The 24,701-nt window shown below is 37.8% G+C and overlaps 1 protein-coding gene across 1 annotated transcript in view; it reads right to left on the bottom strand.

The window, feature by feature from the left end:
* The window catches only part of SMURF2 (SMAD specific E3 ubiquitin protein ligase 2), a 144,749-nt gene that overhangs the window by 1,153 nt on the left and 118,895 nt on the right, over window positions 1-24,701 (bottom strand). The window contains exons 13-21 of the mRNA XM_065897955.1: window positions 23,838-23,922; window positions 19,509-19,667; window positions 13,344-13,536; window positions 12,196-12,299; window positions 9,568-9,682; window positions 7,611-7,789; window positions 6,584-6,721; window positions 3,265-3,385; window positions 787-988 (exon numbers count right to left, since the gene is read on the bottom strand). Coding sequence (XP_065754027.1) covers window positions 787-988; window positions 3,265-3,385; window positions 6,584-6,721; window positions 7,611-7,789; window positions 9,568-9,682; window positions 12,196-12,299; window positions 13,344-13,536; window positions 19,509-19,667; window positions 23,838-23,922 — 1,296 coding nt within the window. The remainder of the gene's footprint in view (window positions 1-786; window positions 989-3,264; window positions 3,386-6,583; window positions 6,722-7,610; window positions 7,790-9,567; window positions 9,683-12,195; window positions 12,300-13,343; window positions 13,537-19,508; window positions 19,668-23,837; window positions 23,923-24,701) is intronic.

Raw genomic sequence — 24,701 nt, 5'->3', positions numbered from 1 at the left:
CTTTATTCATCTGGGTAGTCTGATAATGATGAGTTCTCCAAATAGGGAATGCAAGCATGACTCAAGTATGCTTTCCCAATGGATTTTTGATATATGGACTGTGGGCAACACTGTTGAATTATGTACCAGTCTTGCTTCGTACACCCTCAGTCATCACCAGCAGCAGCAGTTGTGAAAATAAAGAGCTTCAGAGGTAAAGGAAGCAACTGCCACCCAGTGAGGCACCACGATCATGAGCAATGTACCAACTCCTCCCAAAATTGAACAGCTATTCCATGGACAACGATTCTTAAAAACGGAATACGGCTGTAAAATGGTCTGATGCCATGCATTAATTAAAGTGCTCTGACCAAACAAATGACTTCCACGACTCATGCTGCCTCTTTCTGTTAAAAGAATAAAAAAGTAGGGGGGAGAGGCATCCCAAGTGGGTAAATGTTTGCCAGGTTGAGATGTGAACATGGAAGCAGACAGACTTCCCCTACAGGAATGTGCAACAGAATTTAAAAGCAAGGAGACCAGAAAAGAAAAGGCAGAGCATCAACACATATGGTCTCTAACATGCAGCACTCACTACAGTCACAGAGAACCCAGCAGAAAATGCTCTTGGGAGGGAACAAAGGAAAGAGAAGAAGGTATCAAGACATGAGAGTTACAGATAAGAACTAGAGTGAAAAGAGAATCTGTACGTAAGCACATGTTTGTACACCATCTATGTACACCAAATATTGACCCCCTGCCCCCAATTATTAGATGCCACATCGTCTGTCCCTCTGGCTTTCTTACCTTGTAAAGCTTTGAAGCCCTGCAGAGGCACTCGGGATGAGCCTGTCACAAACTGAAGTAACCGTGCTCGTCGCTCTTCATCAAAAAACTCCACAGCCTTCCAAAACCACTTGACAACATTGCTGTCTGGTGTACAGTGTTTTAACCGGGTGTTTACCTTCCAGTCATTAACATCTATCTTTCCAAGTCCACAAATAATGAGCTGTTAAAATATTGCACAAATAATGAGCCAATGGAAACCCAACCTAAGCCAAAAATTCCTTAAAATAGAACTTTAGATTTGCAGAGTTGGCTTTCATATGGTGTTCTTAATTGAGGGTAGACATGAGAACCATCTGGAAAGTTTTTCAAAATATATACACTAGGTCCTATGCTCAGAGATTTTAATTCTGTGAATCTGGGTGAATTAGGATCCGTATTTTTTAAAAAGTTCCAAGAGTACCTAGTCACTGCAGGTTCCCTACCCAGGATCTGAGAACCACCACTGTGACGGACATAAGATGAAAAGTTCCATAACTTCACAGAATTCTAAAAAAATTTTTAATGGACAGAAACTAGACTCAGAGTAAATACAGTTTATATGTGCCTTCCTTAAGACTTGCATCTATTATTCGGGTTTCAACACTTAATTCGCTTTGGGATTCTGGGCAGTTCAGTTCACTTCCCTTGGCCACAGTCTCCTCTGCTGTAATATGGCAGTAACATCTGTTTCGTTACATCCTGCGAAAGCAACCAACACTGCACAGGAACTCAAGAAGTTGTGTTGAATAAGTGATACAATCTGCTTAAAGTTGGACCAAAGTATGAAATATATGAATGCATTGATAATAGAGCTCTGCTTGGCATCCTGATGCAGGCTCAGTATAGACGAGGTATATCAAAATCACTTTGATATTATTAATACTCACACCTCCCTAGGGTCCAAGACTGACTCATCCTACTGATGTGTTTATAACACTCAATTATGATAGTGTAGTGTAACACATAATGTAACCTGCAAATCCTATATTTCATAATTATATTAACCTAGTCTAACACTAATTATATGCATATACTTTTGTAAAAAGCCTAACTTCATTAGCAGTGCAAAGTATATAACAAACCCTAACGTTACTGAATAAAACCTGCAACAGAGCTTCTGTAGCGTCTGAAAAAATGACTGGCCACTGCCACACTAACAGGTAGTAGGTGTCCGAGCAGGGTTACAGAAGTGCCCATGACCACAGACGGTACCTCCCTAAATTCTTTTCTTTAGAGGAGTGGTAGTTTTAAAGCCAAATTCCTTATTCATTGTATGAACAGATAAAAATGCATCGTATTTCAACTTTACTGCCATTCCTGCTATGTTTTCTTCCACCTTCTGACTACTTCCTTCTGGTCATTTCACTACAGAATAGTCCAATCAAAAAAGGAATGGGGATGGTAGTAAGTCAAGCCAATCTTTGTAGACTTGTTTGCTAACAGGTCTGTTAACAGATTTAGTTAGAAAGGATGCTGAAGTTAATGAATAAAATCATGTTTTAAATTATGTATCGACTTTAAATATTTATGCTATCCCTAGCCACTAATTAAATTTGGAACCTCAGGTAGAATAAAACCTCATTGTTTTTTCAAAGTAGTTCAGTAGAAACTGAGATGTATTTGTTAAAGGTCTTAATTATAACACCAACCCTATGGTGCTTTAAGGACTAGTTTTAGAATAAAAAATGGTTAACTGTTTATTATAGTTACTATTAGTAACGAATGTTTCCAAGGAGACCGAGGTTGTTGAGACGGAGTTTAACCTAAGTGTTTCAATTATTTCCTCTACGTTTTTGTCTATCAACTGCCTTTTTTTTTTTTTTTTTTTGCGGTACGCGGGCCTCTCACTGTTGTGGCCTCTCCCGTCGCGGAGCACAGGCTCCGGCCGCGCAGGCTCAGCGGCCATGGCTCATGGGTCCAGCCGCTCCGCGGCATGTGGGATCTTCCCCAACCGGGGCACGAACCCACGTCCCCTGCATCGGCAGACAGACTCTCAACCACTGCGCCACCAGGGAAGCCCCTCAACTGCTTTCTTACAAAGTTTAATGTAAATCCAATTAAGCCTAGGCTTTTATTCCAGATAAATGTCAATATGGTGGAGACTAATTAATAAAGTTTTATTTAACTAAATCAATACCCACTTAACTAGGGAATAGAAAACAACACTGGAAGAACGTACACAGAAGACACGAAATCTATTAAACGCATGAACAGAAAATATGGAAAAATAAATTAAGAATAGTCACAATATAAGACTGGCTACTTGTAAAATTTCCAAAACATGAAAGGCTTTTCCAAAAGCAGGAAAGACTTTTCCTGTGAATTAGAATTCTCACAGCATCACATCATAAAACTTCAAAAGCACCAGAAATACAGCTTTCCTCTAAAACTAAGTAACAGAAAATTCCCAAACTTTCTTTGTTATACTAGATGATGTCATGACATTAATACACTGACCTCTAACTCCTTCTCATCAAATGTCTTCAGCAGATGCTGTGGAATTACTTCATTAAATCCTTTCTGCAGGGCCAGGAATTGTGCCTCAATTCCTCGTAAAAATCTCCAGTTCACATAGAGTCTGGAAACATCGGACAGGGGTTTCATATGATCAAATATATTCAGGTTTGGTAATTATTATGAATCTCTAGTACTTTAGCAACGTTGCACTTTACAAGCATCTAGCATTAAGAATTTAGTCTAAAATCTAAAAGAATCTCAGGTTACTGAAGGTATAGATGGATCCTGAGCTGTGAGGCAGTTCACCATAAATTAAAAAGCGGTAACCTTCCACCAACAAAAGCAGCATCAATACAGCAACTCTTCACATCAGAAAAAGTCCTATTAAACTGGAAGTTGGCTAGAGAGTAGATGAGTCTGAAGTTAAAATGAGAATGAAATGTCTTTCTCAACTTCTGGCATGCACGCTGATAACCAGGAAAACCCATTCAACCAAAAATGACTATTTTTCTGGTTTCACTTGAAAATATAATCTGAACGTGTAGGGTGTTTTCTTTATATTTTGTGGGTTGTATATGGGGGAAGAAGAGGTAAAGAGAATCCCCATATCCAAAATGAGAAGAAACAGTAAAAGCCAATAGCAAGCACTTTTTGACTAAATACTCATTTTTCCCTATAAGCTTTAAAAGCCCTGGAAGATGTAATTTTAGCAACAAATGTACACTAAACTACATCTCTTGTGTAGCTCTACTTACGCCTTTGATTTGGACTTATAATTTATACAAGAATTATTTTTTTTTAATCTATCTTCCCAGGAAAAGCTCTCCATCTCACAAATCTCAGAACTACTCATACTCCCAATTTGCCAGTATTTCCTTTTCTAAACTTGGAGAAATAGTTCTCTACTTTAAGAAATAAGTTACTTAATATTAATGATATCCTTTGGGGGACCTCATTTTTTGTTTGTTTAAGGGGACAGCGAAACTACACACCTGTAAAAAGGTTTTCTTTGTCATTTTAAAATTTTCAAAACTATTTTTGTAAACTATTTATTTATTTTTGGCTGTGTTGGGTCTTCTTTGCTGTGCGCAGGCTTTCTCTAGCTATGGCGAGCAGGGGCTACTCTTCATTGCAGTGCGCAGGCTTCTCATTGCAGTGGCTTCTCTTGCTGCGGAGCACGGGCTCTAGGCACATGGGCTTCAGTAGTTGCAGCATGCGGGCTCAGTAGTTGCGGCTCATGGGTCCTAGAGCGCAGGCTCAGTAGTTGTGGCACGTGGGCTTAGTTGCTCCATGGCATGTGGGATCTTCCTGGACCAGGGCTCGAACCCATGTCCCCTGCATTGGCAGGCGGATTCTTAACCACTGCACCACCAGGAAAGTCCCTCAAAACTGTATCTGGTAAGGGAAAATTACTGTGTGCTATAAACGTGACTGAATCCTAGAAAGTGAGCAGCCCACACTAGGTCCTGGAAGTGAGACACTACTGAAATTCAGGAAATTCCCATTCATTCTTATTTTTTATTTTTTTGGCTGTGTCGCACAACATGGGGGATCTTAGTTCCCCGACCAGGGATTGAACCCCAAACCTGCGCCCCCAGCAGTGGAACTGCAGAGTCCCAACCACTGGACCACCGGGGAAGTCCCTCATTCTTCTTTTTTTAATTAGAAATGTAATACATGTTTGTTATTAAAAGAAAAATTATATTTAAAAAAATCAAATATTAATGGGACTTCCCCAGTGGTCCAGTGGTTAAGACTCCGCGCTCCCACTGCAGGGGACACGGGTTCAATCCCTGGTCAGGGAACTAAGATCCCGCATGCCGCACGGTGCGGCCTTAAAAAAAAAAAAAAAAAAAATTAAACGTGGAGACAGAGTAAAATCTGCAAGTCCACTCTTTTATCCTCTTTTCCCTCTCTACTTCCAGGCCCGTCACCTCTACTCCCTCACCCTGGGTAAACATTTTATTTGGTAAGTGGCCTTCCTGAACATTTTCTGAGTATAAAACAATGCAGACTTTTTTCTTTCTAAGACTTGCCTTTTAAATGACAGCTTATGCAGAGTCTATCTTTCTTTAAATATCCACATAATATTCTGTTTAATGTATTTAATCATCCATTCTCTTTCTAAAAACATTTTAGCAGTTTTCAATTTTTTTACAAGTAGTATTTAGTTAAACATCCTTATTCATATTTCTTTAATCAGATATGTGTTTCCAAAGAATAGATTCCTAAAAAATGGAGCTGCATATGTGTTCTCATTTTGGTAGCTGTTATCAAACTGTTTTCCAAAAAAGCTATACCAGTATTCACAATCTATGAGACTGATGGGCCTCATCTATAAACTAGAAAATTTTAGCCAATAAGACCTGGGGACATATTCTGTACAAAAACATATAGCGTGAATGTTTCTATGTATATATGGTAAAGTTCAAACTCCTAAATTTGATTATCATAGTTTAATGTTTAGAAGAACTTTAGATACCATGAACCAAATGCTCTAACTCAACACTTCTAAATTCCTCAATCAACAGGTGATTTCATAAAACTTAAAGAACATTTCCTTGTATTTCTTTTATAAGAAATATATTTCTTATATAAATCCACAATGTGCTTATTTATAAATAGGATAAGTCCTAGTGATACAGCACAAAAGTGCTTCTGTACAGCTAGCTGTGGTAGCTACGTTACACGTGACGCCACGAACCGTGTTTCCTGGTATGTGTGCCTTTGTACAGCCCCTCCTCCACACCAAACCTGGGCTGGCATGTGACTCGCTTTAACCAAAAGAATACAGCAGAGGTGATGTTGGCCATTTCCAGGCTCAGGCCTTAAAAAGATCCAACAACTGCTTTTGTGCTCTGGGAAACCAGCCACGCCATAAGAAGTCTGGCTATTGTGCTAGAGAGAGAGGCCATGGTGAGAATGAGGGGCCTCTGATACCACATGGGGATAACCAAAGAGCCCAGCCAACAGTGAGAACTAAGCCCCAGACCCAGTGTCCATTCCAGCTAGCCCACAGCCATTCGAGCCGCCCTCGGTGAGGCATCAGATATGTGAGTGAAGAGGCCTTCTTAACATTTCCATCCCAGCTGACACCACATGGAGGAGAAGTGTGCTGTCCCTGTTGTCCTCGATCTAAATTTCTGACCCACGGGATTGTGAGAAATAATAAAATGGTGGTTGTTTCTAAGCCACTAAATTCTGCAGAAGCCTATTTTGTAGCAATAAGTAACACTACCTAAACACATAAATGTTTTTCTGTACCGCCATTCTAGAACATTAAAACAAGTCTCTGGCTTAAGAACACAGAAGTGTTTACCTGACATATTCTTTTTTATTTTCTTCAGTAACAGGGATACTCTTGCCATTTGGTTTAAGTTCATGCTGAATAATTTCACCATAGGCATTATGTTCGACACAGAAGGTATGGTCCAAAACACCTGTGATATCATTCTCACTAGGAAGGGAAGACAGGGAAAGACACTTCATTGGAAAATCTAAAATACAGATATTGTACATGTATTAATTGGTGAGACAAAACTAAGGTAGTTTTATGACATGCAAACATAGGGTTAGATTCCTTTTATTAGTTCTTATGCCACCATACCTCCTAGTTTTGGGGCAGAAAAGTCAAAGAGCTTTAACCTTCATAAACACCAGGAACATTTTCCTTCCTGAGTAATGAGAAAGCCCTGGAAAACTGGGGTCTACACAGGGAAAACTCAGTAATGTTTGGCTTTCAGGGAAGAAGCCCTACTTGAGTCTGGGTAACCCAAGTGACTAAACACCTGAGTATCCCCACTGAGAAAGCTACTCGTGTACTTGGTAAAAATAACCATGGCCAGTGTATCTTCACAAATGAATGACACCCCCCAAAACAGAACTGATTCTTACAAATACCCTCTTTTTTTTTTTTTTTTTTTTTTTGCGGTATGAGGGCCTCTCACTGTTGTGGCCTCTCCCGTTGAGGAGCACAGGCTCCGGACGCGCAGGCTCAGCGGCCATGGCTCATGGGCTCAGCCGCTCCGCAGCACGTGGGATCTTCCTGGACCGGGGCACGAACCCGTGTCCCCTGCATCGGCAGGCGGACTCTCAACCACTGCGCCACCAGGGAAGCCCCACAAATACCCTTTTTAAAGTATGTTTTCAACAGCCACCACTTAAGCAGGAATATCTTATTCTAACATGCAGGATGGAAACAACTTGCACCGTGTTGAGGAAATCATTATGTGTAAGTACTTTTAAAAATCATTTTTTATATTTCAAAAAAAGTACATCCATTTTGAAACATATATCTTTTTTAAAAGCTCAGATTCTAAATATAACGAACAAGACTCAATACATACAGTATCCACACTAAACTGTTATGAAGATCTGGATCAACTAACTCCATGTCATCCAAGGTAATGGACTTCCCAAGCAACTGTTTATAAAAAGGCAATGTGAAACCACCATCAATATAATGTCCATGAAACACAGCCATTCCCATTATTCGTCCAACGAAGTGGAAATATGATAAATGTTCCTGAAATTGAGAAGAGTTTACATAAATACTCAAGGTAGATACTATCCAGGGAATTTTTAATAAAAATTAAATATTTAAGCAATGGTAATTTTTTAAATAAACAGTAAGTATCAACTTATACTCCAGTTTATAACTATTTAAATGGAATAGGTTATCCTATCAAAGCCCAGCAATCATTAGGGACAGTCTCTATAGATACTATACTTTGCTATAAAATATTACAGCAGAGCCAATGCCCCTCTCAAAGGGTAGTCATTCTGTAAAGTTTATCCTCAGAAATTAAGCCCAAACTACAGTCCCTCTGCAGCTTCATTAAATCACCTGCAGATCCTGTTCTCTTCCTCTCCTCCCATCTCCTGCTAAGCCCCTTATAATCCTGGCTCTGTCATGGGAAAAAAGCTTTCAATTCTATACCTCCCTCTTCCTTTGACCTAACCAGAAACTGAACTTCAAAACATCATAGATTTAAGGGGACAGATTTCATGTCTAACTTGGACTAGAGTCCTGATTCTGCCAGCTACTAGCTATGTATACTTGGGCAAATTACTTAGCCCCTGTGGAACTAATTTTCCATACCTGGAAAAATGACGGTAATAATAGTATCTAAAAAGGGGCTCTGTGAGTAGTAAAATGAGGTGATGAAGCCCAAGGCACTGGACCTGGCATATGGTAAATGCTCAACAAACGTGAGCTATCATTACTACAGTGGCAGTAATGAGCTCTCCAAGCAGAACCTTCACCTAAAAATCTTCCCTTTATAAAGAATACCCTGCAATGAATCTAACATGCCTACCATGTTTAGACAGATTTGGTCTTTTAGGATGTACTGTTTTGTTAGTTGGATGTTTGTATTTTCAACTTCTTTTACTTCTCTAATAATCTTTAAGCTAATCTTTAAGCCTCCCTTTTATCTTAAAAATAGATTTTTTCTTTTTAAAAAGCAATACCTGTTCACTACAAAATAGTTAGAAAATATAGACAAGAAAAAAAAATGCCCATAGTCTAACACCCAGAGATAACCACTACCAGTATTGTAGAGCCTTTCAATGTTTACACATATACATGTTTACCAAAATTTGCTTCATACTATTATTCTGTAATCTTCTTTTCACTTAATATATTACAAATACCATCTTTACATGTTATTAACTATTATCCCACAACATCATTTTAGTGGCTGTATAATATAACCTTGTATGGAAAGATAACAGAAATAATATAAAAACAAATTAATAACAGCTGCTAACTCTTGTTGAGTGCTTAATAATATGTAATAGGGTTAATAATGTATAGCACTGTGCTAAATACTTAATGTGCAGGGTCTCATTTAACTGTCACAACCCCTCTCTCAGGTCCAAACTATATTTATTATTATTAGCAATGATAAAATTGAGGCTTAAGTCAATGAAGGTCACAAAGCTAGTTAGTAATGGGACAAGGATATGAACTCATGTCTTTCTAATTCCAGAGTCTATGCTCTTAACCATGTCATTCTGCTTCATGTCATAATTTAATCAACCCCCTCTTAATGGACAGCAATGTTGTTTCCACTTGGGGCTACTATAAACAGTGATGCAGTAAACCTCCCTGTGCCCAAACTGTTGCACATATCCACGATCATTTACTTGAGAACATTTTCTAAAAGAGGACTTGCCAAGTCCAAGGATGTGACTTGGACAAAGACAGTAATCCTATGTCATAAACTACACTGACATTTAAAGATTAAAAAACATTGTAGGTCATAACTTAATTTGTATCATTATAACCACCAATCATACCGGATTAACTGCAGAATCAGGATTGATCTGCAATGTATAGATATCATCTCTTGAATACTGGAAGAGGCCATAGTAAGGATTCAACATTTCATGTGACAAGAGATATAACCACTCCCTAAAAAATAAGAGATGCCAAAGGAATTTTTTGTTAATGAATACATCTTTACTAAGATACACTATTAATCATGTTAGCAAGAAGTTTTTAATAAAACAAAGCACTAACTAGTTATATAAAATCACATTAGAAAAGTCTACCATTCCCCAAAAGCAAATGAAAATTCTTGTTTTATTGAAGTCACTTCTCACTCAATTTTGGGTAATTTTATGACATTTTAACATCAGAGAATCTAAGGATAATATCCAGAAGTACCAACTACTCATTAGATGCTGCAGCCCAGTGGTCTGTTACTTTTAATTGCTAAACAAATGTGTAATTCATAATAAGTATAAAATAAAGAGAAGAATATGGTATTATTTCAAAACATCCATGTGGTCCATCTATAGCACCCTGGTCCTCTCCAATCATGGCAGATTTATACTAGTTTATACAGATATATAACATTAATTTACTCTTACTTTCGGACAAGGGTATGTTTTATTGTTGATATTGTTTTAGTAAGAAAATTTCATTATCCATCTTCATTATCTTTTTTGTGTAAACCCTAAAATACACCATGATAAAAATGTAAGTGGTGAGAAACTGCAAGGCATTTGGTACAGGTGGGAACACAAGGGCAAAGCTGCATTTTCTGGGTATGTTCCATACCACTTCTTGGTTTCAAGCATACAACGGTGTTTTTAAAACCTCATAATAAACAGTACTATCAACTTAAGCTTATTAAATCATTTATATTTTTCAAAGTATGAAAGACAACTTGTTATTCATCTTGGTGAAACTGAAATAAAATGACTAGTCTAGGCTTTAAGGAGATGTCATTCTAGTCTCAACTGTCATTCCTCAGCTAGGAAAGGCACATAAATGATATATGCTGATATTATGGATTAAACAGATGGAATAATATATTTTTAGGAAATGCAGTGAAACACTATTAAAGTAGTTAAAGGAAAATATTTCAAAGTCCTATCATTTGACGGAGTCTAAATCAAATCACTACGTTTAATATTGGGTTGGCCAAAAAGTTCGTTCAAACAAACTTTTTGGCCAACACCGTACTTGAAAACTGTAGAGATTAAAAAGAAAAAGTGAGGTCTCCACATAAGCAACCTTCCCACCTAATGTGTCCTGTATGTTTTTTATGCATGTATGTGTTTCTTATTTTATTTTTTTTTTTTTTTTTTTTTGGCGGTAAGTGGGCCTCTCACTGTTGTGGCCTCTCCCCTTGCGAAGCACAGGCTCCGGACGCGCAGGCTCAGCGGCCATGGCTCACGGGCCCAGCCGCTCCGCGGCATGTGGGATCTTCCCGGACCGGGGCACGAATCCATGTCCCCTGCATCGGCAGGCGGACTCTCAACCATTGCTCCACCAGGGAAGCCCCATGTATGTGTTTTTTAAAAGGAAGTCCAACTTTTGTTTTGTTTTACTAAGTATTTAGAACATGTATAAAAGCAAAACTCTACTTTTGGGTTCGACTATGGGATAAAGATCAGAAAAAGCAGTTCACTGCCACATCCCATTTAGTCTGCCCAAACCCCGAAAGTAGTGAGGTTAAGAAATAAACAACAAAAAACTAACTACTTATTTGGCCTATACATATAATTATAGAATTTAGATTCCATCAGCAGATAATTAACAAGTTTTCCCAACAAGCATTCAAAATCTACTTATGAGTAAATCATAAGCATTCCACAGAAACTATCAAGCCTTAAGTATGATGTACAAGTGATAAATGCTAAAAATCCAAACTAAAGAAACTATCCATTTGCAGGTAAAAAGGTCACAGAATGAAAGTATGTCTACAGGTGAAAACAAGTAATGCCAAATAACGATTATGGGACTTGGTGGAAACACAAATTTAATTTAGGCTGGATTTAGATTAGGGGAAGCAGAATTATCATGACGGTCCTTAAAATGTTTTAATACAGAAGCTATAATGTTTCTGCTACATTTACATAAAGTGAATTCTCACACCTGGAAAAAAAAATACTTGATGTTTGAATGTAGCAGAAACGTTATAGCTTCTGTATTGAAACATTCTAAGGACCACTTAGGATATACACACACACTTATAGACGCAAACATTCCTTTAACAAGGTTAAAAGGCGTGGCAGTGTAAAGCAAAGGGAAACAGTACTCAGTTTAGGATGTCATTAAAATCTCAAGACCGTTACTGACAATGTAAAGCAGAGGGAATAACATGTACTGAAGGAGAGAATGGAGAAAATATTGGGCCTGCAGACCCTACCAACAGTCCATATAGGGTTGCAGCTAGTTTTCAGAGAAAGTCTCATTGGACTACATGATCCACTCGGGAGTTCACAAACACTCTTCTGGTAGCAGTACTATCCTAACCTAATTATGAATATATCTACTAGGGTACCCTCTGTTGCAAACATGAGGGAATATTATGCTAGAAAATAAATATCAATGAGAAAGTCACACCACAGGGAGTATCTTAAATTTGTAAATATAAGGATCCATATGTCATTTACTGATGATCAAGGCTTTACCTGGCAACCCCTCCGTAGTCAAGCCCTTCTTCTCCACGAAATTTTATCATTAATCGCTTCCAGAGATCTTTCGGTCTCATTTTCATGACTTGTCGATATGATTCCTGAAATAAATGTTTAATATACTATTATTACTAGGTGCTTTTAACCTGTTACTTAAACTCTCCCTCCATTCCACCTACAAAACATGTTTATTTAAATAAGGTAGAATTTGTTCAACAATCAAATCAATGGATAAGCTCCAAGGGTTTGAAACCTCATGGAACTTCTGACAACAAAATGGATACAGCTTAATACTGTATTACTGAAACCAATTCCTTTGATAAATATATTAAAAGCCTACTAAATGCAAAGCTCCATATTTAAGTCCCATGAACCATAGCAATGATTCCACTCACATTAAAGAACAGAATCTGATAGAATTACCACTTTTTTTTAAGTTAGTTGTCACAGACACCAGTAGAAAGTAAAGGTAAGAAAAAGAAGGTTTCAAAGAACATAAAAACATCATTAATGTGATCTTCACTAAACAGACAACTTTCGATTATTTTAAAAATACAAATGACTGACTACAAACAAGGTCAGAATGGTCCTGAGAGAAAAAAGTTCATTCTTTGGGAGAAGGATTATTAAGTTCCCAAACATCTTTTGCCCCAGAACACTCTAATAAGAGGGAAACCCCTGCCTTGGACCTCTGCCATTTATTATGTAAGAACTTTGAAGTTGCTATTAAAGCTATAAATCCAAAGATAAAAGGATACACTAGAAAGGAAGATTTTCAATAAATTAAGGAAGTAGTCCAACAGTAATGATTTTTTGATTTAAGAGTCCCTAACCTCTTGGAAGAATTAGAAAATAAGGGATGGATAATATCTGTGGTCTTTTAAAATTCATTAACAAATAAGTATCTGCAACTGCAAGGACCAAGCTGCTCCCAATCAGAACATCTCACACTTCATCGCATTTAAATGTTTATCTTATGTATTAAATCTCTCCAATATTATTGCCTTTATTCCCACAAGTAAAAAAAAAATTAATGAAAATTCTCCCATTCTAAAGAGATATGAGTCCCCCAAAATATACTTGGAAAACAGAGTACATCACTGAATTAATTTTTCTCTACTTTAAAACAAGACTTGCAAGTTTACCTCAAAAATCTCTTCCCTGGAAACCTCAATGCGGCAATGGCCAGCCTGAGGCTGTTGCTGGGAAAGTTCTTGCCGCAAAATTTTTAGTTTCTGAACCAGGTCTCGTTTGTACCGTGGGACTGTCAGACACTCTGTATCATCAGGGCACAACGATACCACCTGCTGTTGCTGGTCTTTCAATTGGTTCTGCCGACTAAAAGTAAACAAATATTATTGAAGTATTTTAAACAAGAGAGATTGCAATTACACATTTAAAATAGCATCCTACACTAAACCAAGTCTACCTATAGCATTTCTAGGCCTTATTATATTCTTATCTTGACATTTTTGACAACAATAAACTAGCTCCAAAGTTTATTTCTTGGAACTTACGGAAGTGGATAACAGAGTTTTATGCAAAAAACTTTTATACAACTGCTGAGAACAGCTTTCCCAAATACCGTTTCCATTTTCTTCTGCGTAGTTTACCATCTCTCCCTTTAAAATTCAGGCATAGGCCAAACCCTGTGCCTGTTATCTAGAGTCTGTCTCTCTGGAAGAGACAGTTTGAACTGACAGCTTGGCAGGGACCCCTTCTCCTATGCACACTACAGTCTAGACCACAAGAATGTGGGAGGTCACAGCAAGTTACTGGCACAGAGAAATGAGCACTTCACAGACAAGTCTAAACGCTTTATAAAGTGCCTACTTTTCTTTCTTTTCTTTTGGCCACGCTGCACGGCATGCGGGATCTTAGTTCCCCGACCAGGGATCGAAGCCGTGCCCCGTGCAATGGAAGTGTGGAGTCTTAACCACTAGACCACCAGGGAAGTCCCTACTTGTCTTTTTATTGTGGTAAAATATACGTAGCATAAAATTTACCATTTTAACCATTTTTAAGTATTATAGTCAGTGGCATTCACATTGTCTGTTGTGCTAAAGTGACTTCTAACTGCACATATATGGTTTACCACAAATACACTAAAATAATCTCCCAAGTACAGCAGAAATATAATAATAATTTTTAAAGGCACATTGCCTAGAGTTATTTTTATTCTCCTGGCAAAAATAATATAAGTTGCATCTAAGAATTTTTTAAAAGAATCTTATGATATAATGAACTAGTTAATTCCAATAAACCGTCAGGAAGTAAAAAGTCAGATAATTCACTATTGATATCTATGCAAACATTGAGTGACTCTGTTGGAATTTAATTTTTTTTTTTTTTTTGGCTGCGTTGGGTCTCCGTTGCTGTGCACAAGGCTTTCTCTAGTTGTGGCGAGCAGGGACTTCTCGCCGCCGCACGCAGGCTTCTCATTGCAGTGGCTTCTCTTATTGTGGAGCACAGGCTTTAGGCGCGCGGGCTTCAGTAGTTGTGGCATGCGGGCTCTAGAGCGCAGGCTCAGTAGTTGTGGCGCACGGGCTTAGTTACTCCATGGCATGTGGGGTCCTCCATGACCAGGGCTCGAACCCGTGTCCCCTGAATTGGCAGGTGGACCCTCAACCAGTGCGCCACCAGGGAAGTCCCTGGAATTTAATTTTACACACAGCAGACACAAGAGTACAGTCTCCTAACCTAAAGATAAAGGGCAATGGTAGCTATGAGAAAATAAACAAAAATAACTTTCAGTTCTCTAACAAATCACCCAAACTTACTTTACATACAGTGACTCTTTTATGTACCAGGCCAAATTTTATCCTAGAACGTGTAACTATCCAGAGAAAATGCAGCTTTGATGAAAATTACAAATCGCCATTTACTACTCTCATAAAACATTGTAATAAAGGTGTTTTTTAATACACACACACATATATAAATCAAAACAGAATATATTAAAAATACTCTCTAAACAACTGTATTAATCCTATCCAAAAACAAAAAAAAACTTGGGTATACCAACTTAAAGATACAAAACTTTAATTCAAAGTAGATCAGAGACTTCAATGTAAAACCTAAAGCCATAAAACTTCTGAAACACTAGAAAAGTTTTATTACTCATGTTATGCAAAAATTTCTTAAATATGATCCCCAAAGCACAATTCATAAAAGAACAAATGGATAAAATGAACTTCATTGAAACTTCAAACCTTATGCTCTTCAAAAGACACTGTTAAGAAAATGAAAAGACAAATCATGGTCTAGGAGAAAATCTTTCTAAAGCATACAGCTGACATAAAACTTATATTTCAAATATCTAAAGAATTCTCAAAACTCGAAAGTCAAAAAAAACCAAACAACTCAGTTTTTTTAAAAAAGGAGGCAAAAAATTTCACCGAAGAAGATATACAGATGGAAATAAGCACATGAAAAGATGCTCAACATCATTAGTCATTAGAGAAATGTAAATTAAAACTATAATGAGGGACTTCCTTGGTAGCACAGTGGTTAAGAATCCACCTGCCAATGCAGGGGACACAGGTTCGATCCCTGGTCTGGGAAGATCCCACATGCCACGGAGCAACTAAGCCCATGCACCACAACTACTGAGCCTGCACTCTAGAGCCCGCGAGCCACAGCTACTGAGCCCGCGTGCATCAACTACTGAAGCCCACACGCCCTAGGGCCCACGTGCCACAACTACTGAAGCCCGCGTGCCTAGAGCCCATGCTCCGCAACAAGAGAAGTCACCGCAATGAAGCCCACACACCACAACGAAGAGTAGCCCCTGCTCGCCGCAACCAGAGAAAGCCTGTCAACGAAGACCCAACACAGACCGCCCCACCCCAAAAAACAATGAGATAACACTACACATCTATTAGAATGTCCAAAATTAAGATTAACCATACCAAGTGTTAGCTAGAGCAACTACAACTCTCATACACTTCTAGTGGGAAAGTCAAATGGTACAATCACTTCAAAAAGAAATCTGGCAGTTTAAAAAGTTAAACATAAATCTATCATATTGTGCAGCCTGGGTATTTATTTATCAAAGAGAAGTGAGAGCATATGTCCACACAAAGACTTAAACATAAATGTTCCTGGACTTCCCTGGCGATCCAGTGGTTAAGACTCTGCACTTCCAACGCAGGGGGCGCGGGTTCGAACTAAGATCCCACATGCCACACAGTGTGGCCAAAAATAAAAAAACCCACACGAATGTTCGTAACAGTTTAGTCATGGCCCAAACGGAAACAATCCAAATGTTCATCAACAGGTAAACAAATAAACTGAGGTCTATCCATACGGAATACCACCCAGCAAGGAAAAGAAATGAACTATACATACAACAAAGATGAATCTCAAATAATTAGGCTGGGTAAAAGAAACCAAGCAAAGAGTACATGCTGTATGAATCCACTCATCTGAAACTCTAAAAACTGCAAATGTATAGTGACAGAAAAAGCAAATCAATGGTTGGCTGAAGATGGGGTGTGGATTGAACTGTGTCCAAAAAAATATGTTGAAGTCCTAACTAAGCCTTGGCACCTGTGGATGTGACCTTATTTGGAAATAGGGTCTTTGCAGATGTAATCAAGTTAAATGAGGTCACACTGGATTAGGGTGGCTCTAAATCCAATAAATTGGTATCCTTATAAGAAGAGGTAAATTTCGACCCAGACGTACAGGAAAGAAAGTGTGGCATAATAAGAAATATACTTTGGTCTCTGTCCCCAGTTCTTGACACAGAACTCCTAAAATGCTTGAAATTTCCTGAGTGACACAGGTGACAGGAGTGTATTCTGTTCTAATATTTGGTTTTTGTCCCCAGTACAAGATACAGAAGCTCCTGAATCCCCTTGAATTTCCTGGGTATTGGAGCATTTTTTTGTTTCAGTGAGGTGACTTGCTAGGCCCCTATATAATTTCAGGATGGGGGCTGGTCACCAGAAAGACCAAAGCTTGATTAGAAGCCTAGAACTTTCAGGCACATCCCCCCAGCCTCTGGGGAAGGGGAGAGGAACTGGAGATTGAGTTAATAATTGATCACTCTTGTGTGATAACAACTCCATAAAAATGCCTAAACAAGTGTTCAGAAAGCTTCTGGATGGTGAGCACACTGAGGGTGCTCGGAGGATGAAGCGCCTGGAGAGGGCGTGGACGCACTATGCAGCCCCTGCCCCATACCTTGCCTTGTGCCTCTCTTCCATGTGGCTGTTCCTGAGTTGCATCCTTTATAATAAACTGGTAATAGTAAAGAAATAATTTCCCTGAGTTCTGTGACCCATTCTAGAAAATTATTGAACCCAAGGAGAGAGTCATGAGAACTCGATTTATAGCCAGTTGGCAAGAAATACAGGAGGCCTGGGACTTATAAATGGCATCAGAAGTGAGAACAGTCTTGTGAGACTGAGCCCTTAACCTGTGAGGCCTGATACTAACTGGAGGTGGTATTAGACTGAATTCCGGCGCTGTACATCTCGATGGCGTCTGCAGACGTGGACAATTGGAATATTTGAGGAAAAAACCCACACACTTGGTGGCAGAAGTTTTGTGGATAAAATAGATCATAGAAGGCCACGTGAAGACAAAGGTAAAGACTGGGATAATGTGTCCACAAGTCAAGGAACAGTAAAGTTTCTGGCAACCACCAGAAGCTAGGAGAGAGGCATGGAACAGATTTTCCTTCAGAGCCACCAGAAGGAACCAACCCTTCTGACAACCTGATTCTGAATTCTAGCCTCCAGAACTATAAAAGAATAAATTTCTATTGTTATAAACCACCCAGTGTGTGATATTTTGTTACGGCAGCCTTAGGAAACTAGGGAAGTGATGGGAGGAGGGACTACCAACAGGCTACAAAGAGGCAGGAGGAGGCTTTCGAGGGTGATGGATATGTTCACTATCTCCATTATGGTGATGGTTTCACAGTTATATAATATGTCAAAACTTAAACTGTACACTGTAAATATGTACAATTTATTGTGTCAATTAAATTTTAATAAAGCTGACTTTTTTTTAAAAACCCACAGTTCATCAAAAAGTCTACATTAATAAATGCTGGAGAGAGTGTGAAGAAAAGGGAACCCTCCTACACTGTTCGTGGGAATGTAAATTGGTGTAGCCACTATGGAAAACAGTATGGAGCGTCCTGAAAAAACTAGAAATGGAGCTATCATATGATCTAGCAATCCCACTCCTGGGCATATATCTGGAAAATATGAAAACACTAATTTGAAAAGATACATGCACCCCAATGTTCATAGCAGCACTATTTATAACAGCTAAGACATGGAAGCAACCCAAGTATACACACACACACACACACACACACACACACACACACACACACACTCTCTCTCTCTCTCTCTCTCTTTAAAATATCACTCAGCCATAAAAACAGAATGAAATATTGCCATTTGCAGCAACATGGATGGACCTAGAGATTATCATACTAAGTACAGTAAGCCAGAGAGAGAAAGACAAATATTATATGATATCACTTACATGTGGAATCTAAAATATAATACAAATAAATCTATATACAAAACAGAAATAGACTCACAGACGTAGGAGACAAAATTATGGTTACCAAAGGGGAAAGGGAGGGTGGGGAGGGATAAATTAGTAGTATGGGATTAACAGGTACAAACTACTATACATAAAATAGATAAGTAACAAGGATTTACTATAGAACACAGGGAACTATATTCAATATCTTGTAATAAACTAAAATGTAAAATAATCTGAAATATATATATATTACATATGTATATAGCAAACTGAATCACTTTGCTATATACCTGAAACTGACACAGTATTGTAAATCAACTGTATTTTAATAATTAAAAAAAAACCCAGGGTACATCAAGCCCATTCACAAAGACTTGTAAGAATGACTGTCTAAGTCCTGCAAATGGGAAAGAAGCCTTAAAGCTGAAGTACAAAACTGACACATCAGAAAATCCTCTGGGATAGATTCAGCTATCCTAGAGCTATTTCTGATGCACTCAAGGAAAAAAATCCATCCACTCCATAAAGTAGCCTGTCTCTGCAGGTGTGCTGCGGTGCACCTCTGATACACACCCTTTTCCTAACATTTCAGGACAGGTTCCTACTTAAGCACAGTGGGATTAAAATACCCAAACATGAGAGTTAAATTTGTCATATTCTTATATAAAATTATGTTCAACAAGTGATTTATAATTGAAGAGAGCAGACAGTCTATCACATTTATTACAAAAAGCATCTATCAGTCTTCTCTTGTTCAGACTCGCATTTGAACATGTATAGTTTCAAAAACTTACTTTAAAACTAAATGCAAGTTAGCAGAGAGCCGAGGATCTGTAAACTGTGTTGTTCTGTTGTTATGGTCAACGAAATAAACTCTGCCTGTTGCTGTATTCCGGATCTCCCATCCAGGAGGCAATGGACCAAGCTCTTCACAATTGATGTTGCTAAGATCCCTGCAAAAACAAATATAAAATAAAAAATACTTCACTGCTGGGCCTGCTGAGCCAAGCAAGTGTAAATGACACAGAACAATTCCATGAAGTCTGAGAAAATGTATTGTTTCAGAAACTTGAGACGTTCAGCTGGAATCTTTAATTCCCAATGGTTTAACAAACTTGCATATTCAAAACCCAATCCATAGATGGCTCAGAAACTTATCACACAGCCTACATTTTTAGTGAGTTCATTCCTGGGCTTTAATGTAATTCAGGTTTTAAATTAATATAAAAGCAATCACAACATTTGCCAACATAAACTGTACTTCAATACTTGTCTGACAAAATATTGTTTTCCAAATGTCAGTGATATAAGGAATTAAATGTTTTCTAAAATTTCCCTTCAATTATTTCTTTCTTTACTACACCATAAAATCTGTGTAAACGTTCATTCCATGATTAATTTTAAGCTCTTCAACAAAGCAAAACTGGAAATGTTATTGAAATTGTGATCCTGAAAATAACCACAGTATATATTTTAAAGGATAACTACTCCATTTTGAATTCTGAAAGATATAAAGCTAGTGAATGAAGAACCTGTTTAAGACACCTTAGGAAGAATGTTCTAAGGTTTACTGCTACAATAAAAAAAGCAAAAAGACTTTTTTGCTTTTTGGGGCAAAGACCACTGTTACTATATCATGCATTCTTAAAATACTACTATAAGGGCTCCCCTGGTGGTGCAGTGGTTGAGAGTCCATCTGCCGATGCAGGATGCAGGGGACACGGTTCATGCCCCGGTCCAGGAGGATCCCACATGCTGAAGAGTGGCTGGGCCCGTGGGCCATGGCCGCTGGGCCTGCGCGTCCAGAGCCTGTGCTCCACAATGGGAGAGGCCACAACAGTGAGAGGCCCGCGTACCACAAAAAAAAAATATATATATACTATTATATATGACAAAGATTTATAGAACCTTAAAGAATGAAAAAAAAGCATGTCTAATATCAATTTAAACTGTAACCAATAATTACAACGACAAATCTCATCAAAATTATGTTTTCAAAGTTAAACTAGAAAAAAAGTTTTCCTGAAATAACCTCTTCTTGGTCATAGTGAAAACGTAATGATGGGCACCCAGAGATTTGTTGGAACAATGATTTTTAACTTGTGCTTATAGGTGCCCCAGAGATTCTTCTGCTACAGAACTAAAGATTGGAAAGAACACACTATTCTGAGACACTGCTAGTCTCAAAAGAGGCAAGGGAAAAAGTTCCAAGAGTCCTCCTCAAATTTGTTTTAAGTGAATTAAACTGGAGCTGGTACCTGAGTGGCAGACAGGCAGAGTGGGGGGCTGCCAGAGGGTAGTGGTTAATTGGGAAACTCAGCCTCAGGCCAGCAGCAAGGTTGGAAAAGGAAATCTGGAACTTCCCCATGGAGAACTCAAAGGGAAGATGAAGTGATTCCAGAAAAAATTCCTAAATTCTCACTTTAGGTCCACAGAACTCCAACCAATTGAAATCAAACTCACAATCAAAGATCACCAAACACTTCAGAAAGGAATTCATGATTACTGAGTCAGTAGAAACAAAACCACGGAATTAGATCCCCAAGTACTGTCAGAGATCAAAAAGAATAGCTATGATATGCAATGTTTAAAACAAATAATAAAAGAGAACAATTACAAAGACAAACTATCACTGAGAGATTATTAAGAATGAACAGATTTTTTTCTAAATGGAACTTTTAGAAATGAAAAACAATTATCATTCTTTATAATCAAAGAATGAATAATGTTTTTGATGTAATGCAGAATTTCACTTTATATCATTTTATTTAGAATTTTATAAATTTATAGTCATACATGGGAGGGCTCTAAAGAATTGAGGAGAAGCAGAAAACTGGAAACACTCTTTATGTGGAACTGGGAAATGATTAAAGGAAAATGGTATGCTACACAGCCATAAAAAGTAATACAGATCTGTATTTTAAGACTAGTCAGTATGCAATACAGTGAATAACAAAGCATTAATCATTATTTTAAAGAGAAATACAAAACATTCTAAAATGGTGCTTCTCAGATAAATCTAAGTTTACTGGATATCTTTACATAAAGTTAGTTTTAAAGTGTCTGAGTGACACTATTTTATAAATGTCTTTGATTGAACAGTAATGATATTTTAATAGAATCTAAATATTTATAGTCTGCTTTGATTAAAGATCCTCCATACAAAAGACATATTCACTAAAGGATCCCCCAAAACAAAATATATTTTAAGATAACAATTTGGAGCATAGAGACTAAAGAAAAGAAATATAATCCAAAGCGTTATTTCATAAAGTCATTATTCAATACTCAATATGAAATATTCTTAAATCTTTATAGAAACCCCTTATTCATTAATGAAAAACCAACATTGTTTCCTTAGGAGTAAGAACACACTGCCCACTGTGGTGCCAAAATCTCTCTGTTTCAACTTCCAACACCACTCTTTCAAAAGGCAGCTCAAGGGCTTCCCTGGTGGCGCAGTGGTTGAGAGTCTGCCTGCCAATGTAGGGGACCGGGTTCATGCCCCAGTCCGGGAAGATCCCACATGCTGCAGAGCAGCTGGGCCCATAAGCCATGGCTGCTGAGCCTGCACGTCCGGAGCCTGCGCTCTGCAGCGGGAGAGGCTGCGGCAGTGAGAGGCCCGCGTACTGGGGAAAAAAAGGCAGCTCAAGATCAGCTTTCACACTGTTGTAAATCATTCAGTTTTTTTTAAAAATCATTTTTCTTCTAAACATTTCCTTCCAATGATTTTAAATTATGTTATAGAAAAGTTCGTTACTGACCTTCAACATGATAAACAGAACCCAAAACACTTAATTTACATATCAAAACTCTTATTTCTAAAAGTGAGGCACTTAGATTGTTTTCAGTGAGCTTATTTAATAAAACAAAAATTTCCTCCCCACTATTTTTTTTTAAATCAACAGCTATATCATGAAGACACAGAAATGGCAACCTTCATACAATAATTAATGATAACACATTTCCTTGGCTGCCACCCTCAAAAGATTCTGATTAAGCTCTATCACAAAGTAAAATATTTTGGGAATTCCCTGGCGGTCCAGTGGTTAGGACTCGGTGCTTTCACTGCCGGGGCCCAGGTTTAATCCCTGGTCAGGGAACTAAGATTCCCATAAGCCGCAAAGCGCGACCAAAAGAAAAAAGGAAAACATTTTCATTATAATAGCTTTATTTATAAATAAACAGAGTATCAAAGCAATCCAAAATCAGTCACAACTGTTTTTAATTCAAAAACATGATTCTAGACAAGTAGAGCTCTGAGTACAAACTTTAGGCAGAAAAAGATCTCTTGACCCTCCATAGGACTTTTTTTTTTTTGAAGAGAGGAATGTTGCACTTAATATATAAAATATCCTCATCCAACAAAGGTATATGTATAGCTTATAAAGTTGATTTAGAATTTCACTTAGAACTCAACCTTTTTTTGCAGCTTCAACTGGACTACTTGGCACTCTCCATCTGTTCAGTAGAAAATAATTCAAAATAGCTAGTGGTTTAAAATGTATTATTTGATACTAAAATGTACCAGAAACTATGTTAAACTACTAAATTGATTTTGTGTCATTCCATCTTCTTAAAGTTAAAAGACAGCTGACATTCTGGTTAGTAAATGCATTCAACAAGGCCTGCAATTCAAACATACAAATTTTGGCATTTAGAAGTAATTTATGTTAACTGGGTTATTCCTTTTCTACATTAAAATGAAACTTGAAGATTGAATACACTTATATAAAGTTAAAATAAACAAACCTTTTTTAAAAAAGCCTAACCAGAAAGAAAAATATCAATTTACTACCCTTAAAAAAAAAGGGTATGTATGTTTTTATAAGGGTATGTATGTTTTCCCTAGGTCAATTTTCAAATTCCTACAAGACCCACATTTTTGCCTCAATTTTTTTAAGGGGGAGGGGGAGAGGAACTGGAGACTGGTTGGGTGGTACGGCACTGGGGTAGGGTTGCAGAGAAGTAAGTAGGACTTTCTACTAAATGTCAAACTTTTGATCAGAAAGAGCCAAACTTTTACATCATCTATTTTAAGAAGTTAAAGATTAAATAATCAAATAAATCCTAGGTGAAATGGATATTCAGTGGTATGAAGGGTATTTAGAATATGTCCTTACCTAGGCACTCTTGGATCATGCCATGTGCTCACACCAGTCTGAGTATGTAAGAAATACACCTGACCTTGTTGTGTTGTCCTCTGTTCTGTAAAATTAAGAAACACTAATAATAAAAACATATTCAGAATGTCCAAATCAAAAACAGCTATAAACACTAGGATGATGTTATATTAATAGGTAAACTCTCCGAATTACCAATCAATTTTATTACAAAAGAACTGCTTTACAAATCACTTGTTCTGAACTCAGAACACATTTTCTCCTGGAAACAGTCTTATAAATGGTGGTGAGGGTCACAGCCCAGCTATTTAAAAGCCAACTACACTTATAATGTGGCTCAAATATTAAACATGTTGCAATGGAAAATAGAAAATGAGATTGTCACAGTACCAATAATTAAATAAAACAAACATGAAAAAATTGTCTTTTATTTGTCTTAAATGTGGAGCCTAAGGGAAACAGAAGGGCTCAGAGGAAGAGGCTAACCAACTCTGGGGAGATTCTCAGGGATTTGCAGAAACTTTCAAAAAGTTTGCAGGCTGGTAATGCTTTTTTAAATTATGCCTAATTTTATATCAAAACTTATGTTTTTTCTTTCCTTGAGAGAGGTGTATTCTCAAGACTACATTTGGACTCAAACAGAAGCAAAAAAGATGGAATATAGAAGAGACACCCTATAGACTAAAAGAAGCAATGACGGAAAAATAATCAAGTTAGGAGCAGGAAGACTAAAGAGCACATATGCCTACTGGGGAAAAAAAGCCGCAGGCAAAATTAAGTCAAAGCCCTTGGGGAGAGAGTGAGGAGGCCAGGGCAAAGAGAAGGAATCTGTGAAACGGTTTCTTCGGTGGTGGTCTGTAGTCT

Source organism: Phocoena phocoena, chromosome 19 (genome assembly GCF_963924675.1).
Source record: "Phocoena phocoena chromosome 19, mPhoPho1.1, whole genome shotgun sequence".
NCBI classification, from domain to species: Eukaryota; Metazoa; Chordata; class Mammalia; order Artiodactyla; family Phocoenidae; genus Phocoena; species Phocoena phocoena.
The sequence above is the reverse complement of the archived record's forward strand: the minus strand, read 5'-3'. Positions and strand labels throughout refer to the sequence as shown.